At 36.9% G+C, this 12282-nt stretch overlaps 1 protein-coding gene across 1 annotated transcript in view; it reads right to left on the reverse strand.

The window, feature by feature from the left end:
• Positions 1-12282, reverse strand: part of COG3 (component of oligomeric golgi complex 3) — a 47093-nt gene that overhangs the window by 13135 nt on the left and 21676 nt on the right. Inside the window, exons 14-16 of the mRNA XM_067563137.1 lie at positions 4925-5030; positions 2700-2824; positions 617-706 (exon numbers count right to left, since the gene is read on the reverse strand). Of these exons, the coding sequence (XP_067419238.1) occupies positions 617-706; positions 2700-2824; positions 4925-5030 (321 nt within the window). The remainder of the gene's footprint in view (positions 1-616; positions 707-2699; positions 2825-4924; positions 5031-12282) is intronic.

Consider the following 12282-nt stretch of genomic DNA (forward strand, 5'->3'; position numbering starts at 1 on the left):
TATGAACTAGTACAATGCTGCAATGTGTGTGTTCAATAAACTCCAGAGGAACATTTAAATTAAAATGTATTTTCAATTAAATTTAAGAAAAAGGTTTCACAAATATTTTTATTATATAAAATACCAACTAAATTGACAGTGTCTCTTTAAACAGGAATGATATATAAGAGCACTCCCTTTGATTGTACAGACCAGTATTTGCAAGGAACAGTCCTATCAAATCTCACCAGCAGGGAACTTAACACTCAGAACAACACATATAATTCCAGTACACAAAGGGGTAGGACACAGAAATATTAGGTGCAGAGATGACTGGTAGAATCCCACTTTAGTTTATCGCTTGGCTGAGTCATACGAGTTACACTAACCTATGATCTTTATCTTTATGATTTTTAAGTTCAGTTTTTCAGCATTGTTTGTGTATGCATCTCTGCTTTACCACATCTTATATCACAATAGAACGCGAGCAATTCCCACAGACTTCTGGGGACAGAGACAACGTATTGTGATGAGATTTCAACAGAATTCTGGACAACTCTTTAAGGGCCTTCATTATATATGAAAGAATCATGCCTAATGAACACTACTACATTCTAGAAAGATAGCTTTGCCTGACCTTATTTTTGGTAATTGAATCCGCAGCTCCCAGCAATGAGTGAATACAGGCAGATAAAGCCTCTTGTGATAATCCCTGGAACACTCTCCTCTGGAGGGAAGACAAAAAGGCAATCTGTAAATCTTATACATAGCATGAAGAACGTACAGGACAGTGGCTCTGATCCTGAAGTCAACGGGACTGCTCACAATGCATAAAGTTAAGTACATACATAAGTGTATAGGGTTGGAGCCTTATTAGCACGGAACGTATTTTCCAAATTCAGTAAGATGCAATGGAACCCACAAATATAAAAGATTGTAATAACAGCAATCAGATTGGATATGGGTGCACAATCAAGCAACTAAAATAAGAAACCCCATCTATACTACAAATTTTAATCGAGTTTGTTTAATCGAGTGACATGATTGCTCTAAATATGGTTTGTGCCCTGATACATCACATGCTAATGATCTATTAGTAACGATGGCACCTAACAGTGTTTTACTCTTGCCAGTGGCCTAGGCTAGAACATGTCTATCTTCTTGTAACTATTCAGCATACTATTTTTGCAGTGTAGATGTCACCACCTGATTGAGATGGAGAACCAATTTAGTCAGTTCTCTTTTCTCACAGTTTTCTTATGTAGCAGGACATCTCATACTGCATTGCTTCACATACTGCTGGTGCCACTCGGTGTGCACACCTCTGTATACTCTCCCCCTGCTTCAACAATATAGGATAACCACCCAGATTTTCCCAGAATGCACTGATACAAACAGAGTAAAGTGTGGACACAAATGACAAACTGCTGTGTTGTGGAAAAAAGTTGTGTGACCTTGGCTCCACTGTACTTGCTGTAAACAGTCAAATGAGAGAGCATCACAAACTGGTTACAAAAACACTTTTGTACTTGTACAGTACATGTAAAGTGTCAGATTTTCAAAAGGTTCACCGAAAATTTTAGTCTGAAAACTGAAGCAGTTTTCAGTTGCATGTTGAACAATGATCCCTGCTTCTTCACATGCATCCTCCCTTATAATTGGACCATGTAAATAACTCCAAACTGCCCTTTCCTTCTTTCAAACAGTGGGCTCCAACCAAAAGCATTAAAGAAAAGTACTTGTCTTTTTTACTGAGATGGACATCAAAATGTTAATTATTTTAAATATTTTTATCCATATTCCCTTTAACACCTCTCATGTTGGTTCTACAAATTACACCTCTCAAAAAAGGGTTTCTTCAAAAGTGTTAAAGTATCCCTTTTGCTGGATCTCCTATCATTTGAATAAAAACAAAAATCAACATACAGCAAAAACTCATGTGTTCACTGGATTTCTCAGAGATTTGCCAGCCTTTTCGTAGTTATGTCAAATGACAATCAAATTATGGAACTTCCCTTTAAGAGTAGATTATCGGAATATGTATGTCTTGAATCTTCCATGAACAAGGTGTTTATTGTATCTGCTTTTATTAGATGTGTTTTACACAGATTCAGACTGGTGTATACTTTCATACACTTTAAGTAGTTCTTTGTTTTACATACATTTGTCAGTTTCCTGCAGTTGTACTTCTAAGTTACTAAAAATGTGGTGCAAAAGATTTAAAATTCTTTCAAAGGTAACTGTAGATGAATCAATTTGAAGGCCAGAAGGGACCATTTTGATCATCTAGTCTGACTGCATGCATATCACAAGCCACACAATTTCACCCAATAATTTCTACATCAATCCCATAACTTGTGATTGAACTAAAGCTTTTTTTTTTTTTTGGTCCATGTGGTACGTAACTTTTTAAACATTACTTGTTGAAAAAATCATAGTGAGATTTCGAATGCAATTTGGGGCATGATTTGGTATTTCATTTCTAAATTTACAGGTACAAAACCATTTGTCTTTGAACAATTTACAATTTGTCAATTTGCATGTTTTATATGAAGAGACCAACAAAAAAAAGCTACAGTTACCACAAGATAAATATCAAAACCAACGTTTTCCAGTTATTCTTTGATGAAAATATTTAAAATTGGTAGTATATTCTTTTTTATCTACTTTAACTTAAAACATTACAGTAAGTTAAAAGAAGAGGCGAAGTTTGTACATACATCTATACATCTGTACAGTTTAGAGAGACACACTAGAGTCCTTCTGACTGTGGGATACCACATTCCATGTAGATCTGCTGGTGAAATCATAGTCTGCGGTCTGGGATTAAGGGATTCTGCTGTACCTATTTAAAGGCAGAAAACACATATTAAAAAGTTAGGACTCTTTCCTTCCATCTGAAAACAATATGTAATGAACTTTATTTAATGTTGACCTTCATAGGAATCTTACACATTACAAAATTACTTTATTTTTGACCTCCTGAGAGGGAAGAAACCTGACTTCCAATATATACATGCGCACAATATGTGGGCAGCTGTGTAGGGTTTGAATTCAGCTTGAAAATATACTGGAAATCTTGAACTGGTGAATCACTCTGAAACATATATTTAGGGAGCGAGGATAAGTGGTTATCAGAAAAACAACACACTAGCTTGCCCTTCCAAATAAAAAAAGTTTGCTAAAAAAATTTGAGAATAACTTTGCTACCACACTCACTCTTCACGCCATCAGATCCAGTCACTGACCCCTGCTTGAGACTGCATATCTTTCTTCATCCAATCACAACTATCTAACCCCCACCCACCTTTGGCCAATTTAAAATGTAGTACTGACTGTCCAAAGGCAAGCTAGTCTACCCTTTGCTAAATGTATTGCTTTTATAGGCATTTCTCTGGAAATCACTGTAGTATCCTAGCTGCTAAAAGGATGTGATGCATAACTGCTTAAAAGGGTTGCGTGGCAGAACAGACCGAGGCAAAATGTAGGAGAGTGCCCACAGGGCTTTAACAGGAACCCAGAGGCCACCTTGAGGGAGGGGAGAAAAGGAACAATATTGAGTAAGTTTACTTTGCTATTCTTTCCTTGCTGTACAGTAGATTACCCTGAGGAGATTTAACACAGTTGAAATTTAGGAACCATGCTAATATGACAACGTTGTCAGCTGTTAGGACACAGGACATGATTTTGTCTTGGGGATTTTATTAAAAGTCACAGCCCTGTTACAAGAGCACCCTTCATGACAGAGGAGGTACAAAATCATCTGTGCACATTTGGTTTGGGTTTTCCCAGCAATTGGCGGAGGGAACCTCACAGAACTCATCTTTCCCCTAGATTTTGGGCCAACTAAGAGTTAAACCTCAGTGGCAACCCTTTTAAAAAATAAAAACTAAAAGGAAGTCACAGAATCAGTCATGGAACAAAAGCCTGCAATGTCCTGGTGTGGGGATAGTCCAACAAGCTAACAGCCCTTTTCTATCTCTTACACATGTGGAGCTACCACCATTTGTTCAAGTCTAGACATCTGTGGACTAGTTGGTTCTTCTCTGAAAGGTTGGGTTTTTGGTGTGTCAGCCTTGTATGTCAACAGTAGGAAACTATGATAAATCTATGGAATAGTGAAGACAACTGCAAGAGCTAGAAAAAGATACAATTAGGAAGCAGAATATTAATAAGTGAGTAAGCTGTAATAAGATGGATGGGGGGAAAAAAGTCACCCAGGGATTCCAGATACATTTAAAGACATGAAAGCAGCACTCAAGTGGCATTCTGAGGTTAACAGAATCACATTTTATGGAATTAAATAAATTTCTTTATACATTTATAAAAACATGGATCCTAAACTCAGGTTTTAAGATTCATAGATTAAATAATGAATTATTGCTATAACGAGGCTACAAGCTATTGAAATCGGTTAAGAAAAACATTAAAAGGATGCAATCACTGTCTCTGTTTTGTCTGATTCTGTTTTAAATAGGAAAACATTCTTGAACTATAACTTTCATGTAACAGACATGCCAGAATCATAAAACCAGTTCTCCTCCTAAATCATTTAGTACTACAGAATGGGAGCTCAACTCTGTATTGTATTTCATACGAAAAGATGCTAGATGTCAATCCTCTTGATGACAGGAATATTTTTCAGAATGAATGCATCTGGAGTACAGGCATGCCACAATCACCAATACTATAGGATTAAGGCAGGTAATAAACACCCTAAACACAATCAAGTTCCTGAGGGGTTCAATTTTTAAAAGTGTAAATAAAAATTCTTGAGCCAAAGTTCCTTTTATGCAAGCTCTTCCCAAAATTCTCCAAATACTTTAAGAAAATAATATTTTTATTAAAGTAAATATAATTTTCTCACTATTTGCTTAGGTTAATGCCCACTTTATGTCTATTTCACTAATTCACTTAATAATATAAAATATATTCCCAAGCATACCAGATTTAATTAGGTTGCAGGACTCTGGATCTTCTAGCCGCACATCTGAAAAGGAAGCATCAGAAGGCAACTTCTTCTGTTCATCTTTTAAACTTTGTGCAATTTGCTGCAAGGGAAGATATGCCATGCAACTATTACATTAAGCAGAGATTTTTTTTTAAAAAGAAGAATCCGTATGTTACGTTTACCATGTAGAAAAAGATTGTATTAATGTGCTCAGCCCACCTGGACTTCCATGGCAAAACCAAAAAACTACACAAACGTAGCTGCAGCTAACTGGAGCTGGTCAGGAATTTTTTGACAAAACTTGTGTCAGAAAATATTCATTCATTAAAATCTAAATTGTTTGTGGAAGAGTCGATTCTGCATTTTCCGTTTTGAAAAATTTTGAAAATTCATAAAGGGATTGGGCAAATTGAGTAACTGACTTAACACTATATTATATGAAGATTGCAATATATTCATTTTTTATACTGCTGTTACTGTGTTGGGTTCAGCTGTGAACTTAGAATGGAGGTCAAGATTGTCAAAATGTAGCATTTGACATTTTCCAAACAAAGAAGTTCTAAATGACTTTTCATTTCAAAATTCAAGTTAACATCATAAAACATTTTTTTTTTTAAATTAAAAAGTCAAAATCTAACCAAAGTGTTTTGATTGATCCAATCCAAAAATGTTTTTCAGATTTGGGGTTAGTGAAAATTTGAGACTGACTTTTTTTTCTTGATTCGGGATGAGAATTCCACCAGGATGGGAAACTACTTCCCACACAGCACTACTGTTAGTACAGGAACAGAGAAATGTTTAGTACTGGTAACAGAGTCAGAAACTTTACACTGATCCAGTTTCAACTAAAAAAAAGTGACTAATAAAACATTATTATGGGGTTCCAAAGTTTATCTGTCTCAACTCCTGTATGAAGACATACTCAGAAAACAGTCTGGTTACTTATAAGCTGTCTGCCAGACCTGCAAACTAACCCTAGACTTGGGGTCCAGCAGGATTTGTTTCTCTCAAACACCCCACTAGTAATCAAGATTCTGTAGGCCAGTTTAGGCCCTTTGTTACACCTGGGCAGCCTTCTAAGTATGGCCTCAGTGAACCCTGTGTAATCTTATTCCCTTTAATCGGTTGCACAAGTATAAACAATTGGATCTCAAGTAAACAACTCTGCTGATAAGCCAGAAACAACAGACACTGGGCTCACTTTGTTAGCTGTGTTACCTTTGTTAGGGCTAACAGTAGTAAAAGGCAAAGTAAATATAATTACATACAAACACATAACAGATCTATGCGGTAAAGAAGTGTCATTTTGAAAGTCATTTCTACAGTAGGACCCCATTTTAAGTCATTTTTCCATGATTTAAAAAAAAGCATCTCCAGTGTGTAAAAAATATTCAAAGAAATCCCAGAAAGACAGTAGTCAATGTAAAGCAGTATAAATTTTATTATGAGGGTAGTTTCATTAAGCAAATTTGCTGGAATTGTTACTGTTGGGCCAAAATACATTAATATATCCATGTACCGCAAATGAAATAATTTTAACATTTTTTCAATGTGAAAAGCAACACATCACGGAGAGTGAAAAATTTATTCATAAATGAGTTGGGCAAATCGAGCAACTTTGACTTAACATTATATTATATAAAGATTGTGAGATATTCATTTTTTCCACACTGCTATTTACTGTGCTGGGTTCAGATATGAACTTAAAATAGAGGTAAACATTTACATTTAACAAATTGCAAGTACTGAGGTGTGGGGAATCTCTCTTTTACATTGTTTGGAAGGTGCAAAAGAATCATTGAAATGTAGGGCTGAAAGGGACCTCAAGAAGTTATCTAGTCCATCTCCCTGCATTGAGACAGGGCCAAGTATACCTAGACCTTCCCTGACAGGTTTGTCTAACCTGTTTTTAAACACCTCCAATGACAGGGATTCTACAACTTCTCTTCATAACCTGTTCCAGTGCTTAACTATCATTATAGTTAAAATGGTTTTCCTAATATCTAACCTAAATCTCCTTTGCTGCAGGATTAAGCCCATTACTTCTTGTCCTACCTCCAATGAGCATGGAGAACAATTGATCACTGTCCTCTCTCTAACAGTCTTTAACATATCAGAAAACTGTTATGAGGTACCCCTTAATCTTCTTTTCTCAAGACAGAACATCCCCAGTTTTTTTAATCTTTTCTCATAGGTCAGGCTTTCTAAAACTTTTTATCTTTTATGTTGCTCTCCTCCGGATTCTCCAATTTCTTAAAGTGTGCCACACAAAACTGGAAACAATACTCCAGCTGAGACCTCATCAGTGTGGAGCACAGCAAAATAAATACCTCCCATGTTTTACATATAACACCCCTGTTAATACACTCCAGAATATCTGCCTTTTTGTAACAGCAACACATTGTTGGCTCATATTCAATTTGTAATCCATCATAACCTCCCCCCAAACCTTCTGTGCAGTACTACTGCCTAGACAAGTTATTCCTCACATTGTATTTGGGGATTTGATTTTTTCCTCCATAAGTGTAGAACTTTGCACTTGTCTTTATTGAATTTTACCTTGTTAATTTCAGACCAAGTCTCTCATTTATCAATTTTGAATTCACATCCTGTCTTCCATACTGCTTCCAAGACCTCCCAGCTTGGTGTCATATGCAAATTTTATAAGCATACTCTCCACCCTATTATCCAAGTGATTCATGAAAATGTTGACTAGTACTGGAAACGGGACAGATCCCAGTGGAACCCCACTAAATATACCCTCCAACTGTGCTAGCAAACCATTAATAACAACTGCATATGTTTTTTCAAACAGTTGTGCATGCATTTTACAGTAATTTCATCTAGACAACATGTCCCTAGTTTGCTTATTAGAATGTCATGTGGACTGTATCAAAAGCCTTATGAAAAATCAAGATGCATCACATCTGCTGCTTCTCCCATCCACTATGCCAGTAACCCTGTTAAAGAAGAAAATTAGGTTGGTTTGGCATGATTTTCTCTTGAAAAATCCATGCTGGCTATTCCTTATAACCCTATTAACCTTGAGGTACTTTGATGATTTTTTCCGGTATCGAAGCTAGGCTGACTGAACCATAATTTCCCAGGTTCTCTTTTTAAAGGTAAGTACTATGCTTTCTTTCTCAAGTCCTCTGCGACCTCTCCTGTCCTCCATGAGGTCTCAAAAGTAATTCCTAATGGTTCCAAGATTGCTTTAGCAAGTTCTGTAAATTCCCTAGGATGAATTTCATGAAGCACAGCCAACATGAATACAATAAATTTATCTAAAGTATTCTTTAATGTGTTCTTTCCTTATTCTGGCTTGTGTTTCTTCCCCCCTTGTGTTAAGCGGAACTCTGGTACTGTACAAAAAGAAATCATTATCAATACAATGTCAACTAAAAATGGAGGTGGGGGAGAACAAAGTAAGTGAAACTTAATTTTTTATTTATATCTTCAGATTCGTACATGCAACAAGGGCAAAAGTGATGATAGCAAAACTTGACAGTTCAGTGCTTTTCAACTAAAAAAATGTTTTAGGTGCTTTGTTTTAGCAAGATTTTAATGGAATACTTTCCAGTTTGCCAATATTCATTTATTACAGAGGTTTGGACAATTGGTCCACTTAGGAATGCTGTTCAAATTTGACCCATGGAACCTGATTCAACATTTCAATGGATTCCATGCAGAACATAACTAAAGCAGAGCAAACCCATCCCATAAATTAAGCTTTAGCATTGCTTTCTGCTTAAAGGTAGAAAATTGTCAGTACTCTAAAATCCATATGCTGATTCGGATTGTTTGTTCCTTTAAATGTTATCAATGAGTGGCATGAGAGAATATTTTTTAGCTCGTTCTCCACAAGAAAGATTTGCAAAAGACTTTCCCAGACACCGCTTTGCATTTTGAAGTCCTGTTATAGTGCTGCACTTTAATACTTCAAACTATTTGTCAGATTGGCAGCAACCATTTGAAAATGGGAAGAGGACGTTTGAGGAAAGAGCTTAAAACATGCTCTTGCACTGCATTTTAAGCATTACATTTAAATAATTCATTTACTCCGATTTAAGCATCTCTCTCCAAATATTCAAAGTTTCAGGTTTAAAAGTGACCAGGCTGGAAAAATCAGAATCACAATGACAAACACATGTAAGAAGGGGAAACTTTATATTATCAGTAGATATAAGTGTAAACCTCTTCTTTATAAATGATCAGCCACAGAATCTTAAGAGTATTAAAATATTATCAGTAAGTGAGGCCTTGGCTACACTAGAAAGTTGTACTGTTTTAGTTATATTTTAGAGTGCCCACAACTATGAGGGCAGTTTTATCGGTATAAAAGTGTTTTATATCAGTATAGCTATCCATGTATAGGAAAAGGAATAACTATACTAGTTTAAAAGCCACCTTTATTTCCCACACACCTTTATAACTTCATCCACTAGGGCTTACAGAGTAACAATTTTGGTTAAAAAAACCCCGACATCTCTAAGTGAAATAGCTATATCAGTAAAACTTGAGTGTAGATTAGGCCTGAATGGATGAATCACATTTAAACTTGGTGGGGTTTTATTTTTTTTTTAAATTAATATACTTTTTGGGAAGGCATAATGATACTAAATATATAAGCCTAATATGTTCACAAATATGAAAAATCATAACTACTTCTATACAATTCTGAGCATTTTACATTTACTATTTATGCTTGAACAACAATATTGTAAGAAGTTTTATACTAGTGAAAAAATATTGAAAATTGTAAGAACCTGGATAGGGCATTGAAAAGGACACTTCTTATTAAGCTTTGTCAGTTTCAAGAAAAGAGTTGTAAAAAAAATTTATATAAAGTTATACTAAATTGATTTCTCCTGTCCAAGATGAGCATTTGTACAACTTAAATCTATAGTAATGCATGCCAACCCAATAGTCACAAAAAACTGACTCTTTGTGGATGTTTCAGTAGCAATAAGTCTTACAATGCCATCTGTGCTAGTAGGTAAATTGGAAAATAAAATGGACTAAAAGTTACAACCTTACCAACTGTTACCTGTCAGCTCTGTGTTCTTGGGGAGCCAGGGCATAAAACCCCTACTGTCTGACTCACCTGAACTCCCCCTCCCCCAGCCTCTGTTTGAACCAGAACCGATCAGAGACAGATTTACCAAAAGCAATGAAAAGGCAATGGGAGACGCACCTAAACTCCTCCTAACAAGGGTGACAGGATTAAGGCAATTCCCCTAGCCTCATCTACTCCAGAGATGTAAGAAGGAGGCATCTCAATTAGCACACTGAATGGAAAACAGAAAGCTTCATCTACATCGAAGATGTAAGAAGGAGGCATCTCGATTAGCACACCGAATGGAAAACAGAAAGCCTCATCTACATCGAGTATGGAACAAGGAAACATCTCTATTAGCATTCCAAATGGAGAACCAAGCTTCAAGGCAGGTATTGCACTGAACTCTGGGATCAGCGAAGCAGGAAAGCGCGGCATGATGGGAGATCTCTGCTCCAGATGTTAATGAACGCACGCCCGCACACACCCAGCTCAGCCGTTATCAGACCAATTCTAGTCATAGATCCTTTATTGAGATCCAAAACACTGAATCTGCCTGATTGCATTGTGAGTTCTCTGGAAGGAACACTGCCCATAGCCAGGATCAATTCCTATTGTCCTGCATAAACAAAACAATTCTGGTATACTCCCTTGAGTCATTGTTAACCCATAAACAAACCTAGTGTTCTCCCTTGAACCACTGTTTCTTCCCTACAAAAACCCCTACCCAAGTTCAAACCTCTGTTCTGATGCCTGGATCCAAAAGCTGCATCAGTTCCACTGGGACTTCACCTTTTCCTGACTGACGGTGTTGGGGGCTCTGCCTGTCTCAAGCACTCCAGACCCTAAGCTGAACAGCCTGTCTCCTGGGAACCTTTGACCAGTTCAAGCTGCGCTGAGTGGTGAGACCTCAACTCTCTCTCTCTCTCTCTCTTCTCTGGTTAAGCCCAATTTTTCCCCAGACCTAATTTGCTCTCCCTCTCTCTTAGTCCAGGTATAACTTTCTAAACCTGACTTTTGTAATCAAGCTTGGGCTAGATTTCCCCAATACGCCAATTGAAATAGTGTAATATTGTAACTGTTTGGCGGTTTTTCTCTCCTTATACTATTAGTATCATAAGTTTTATATACCTGGAAATAAAATAACTTTTATAATCAAGCTGGTTGGCAAACTCTCTTCAAACTTCATTTACTCCTTCGTGTTCTTGGCTTCCCTATCTTGCTTTGCAGCAACTCTTCTTTTACCTAAGCTAAAGAACCCTGTAGCACCCAAAAATCCTGTGGAATTTGCTCATCAAGGGGGTTACTACTAGAGTGTGAGTGAGGACAGTAACGTGCTGAACCTGTGGCATATAAGGGTGGCAGCTTGGCAGTGCTGCTCTGCCCCACCTGTGGAGTCATGGGGCATAGAAGGGTGGCAGCTTGGCAGTGCTGTTTTGACCCAGCCTGCTCACACGCGCTCTGTTAATCTGTAAATGTGGGTGTTTATTTGAGTCTGGGGCTGGAGGAACCCAGCCCTGGGAAACTTAGGTCCTTCAGGGGCACTCCATTGGGAGGGGACTTGAAGGAGGGAGAAGTATGAAAACACACAAGTGACAAGCAGTACCATTAATAGAATTACAACCTCTCTCCCCCTCCCCCCAGGAAAGTAACCCTAATAAATGAGCGTATCCCAAGGTGACCCGCATATCTGGTAACAACACAATGGCCAAGTAAGACAACGTTCCCATCAAATCCTCTAACACTCTGATCTGTAAAATTAGTGTCAGCACATCACTCTTACTACGACTTACCCCTTTTATGAAATATCTGTTTTTAATGCCTTAAATTATGTAAAAAGTTCCCTGTTCTCTTTACATCCAAAAAATGTTTTTAAATTGTTTTTTGACAAGATGTTGACACTGAGATCTTGTAGCAATGATACTAATTTATTTTAAATTATAAGTAAAATTATTTTTTTATTTTTTTTCCAGCAGGACCATTGTGAAGAGCATGAATTTACCCTGCAAGGAGCTGAGAACGGCTGCTATCAATGGTTAGTTGACAGCAGCTACTTAAAAGAGAACGTTATTGGAAACTACTACTGACCTAACAAATTCCCGTCAAGCTTTTTTTTTTTAAAGCTGGTATCTGACCAGCAACTTTGAAAAACTATCAGCCAACTGTGTCTGTCCACAGAATTTCTCCTACAATTCAGTACATTTAACTCCAACTTTTCACTAAAAAAAACCAAAAACCAAGAACATTAAAATAAACAAACAGCAATTGTTTAAAGAGGAGAAAGTTAGAATCATCA

This window comes from Emydura macquarii, unplaced genomic scaffold (assembly GCF_026122565.2).
Source record: "Emydura macquarii macquarii isolate MOO-44397 ecotype Brisbane River unplaced genomic scaffold, CSIRO-AGI_Emac_v2 contig_2473, whole genome shotgun sequence".
Taxonomy (NCBI): Eukaryota; Metazoa; Chordata; order Testudines; family Chelidae; genus Emydura; species Emydura macquarii.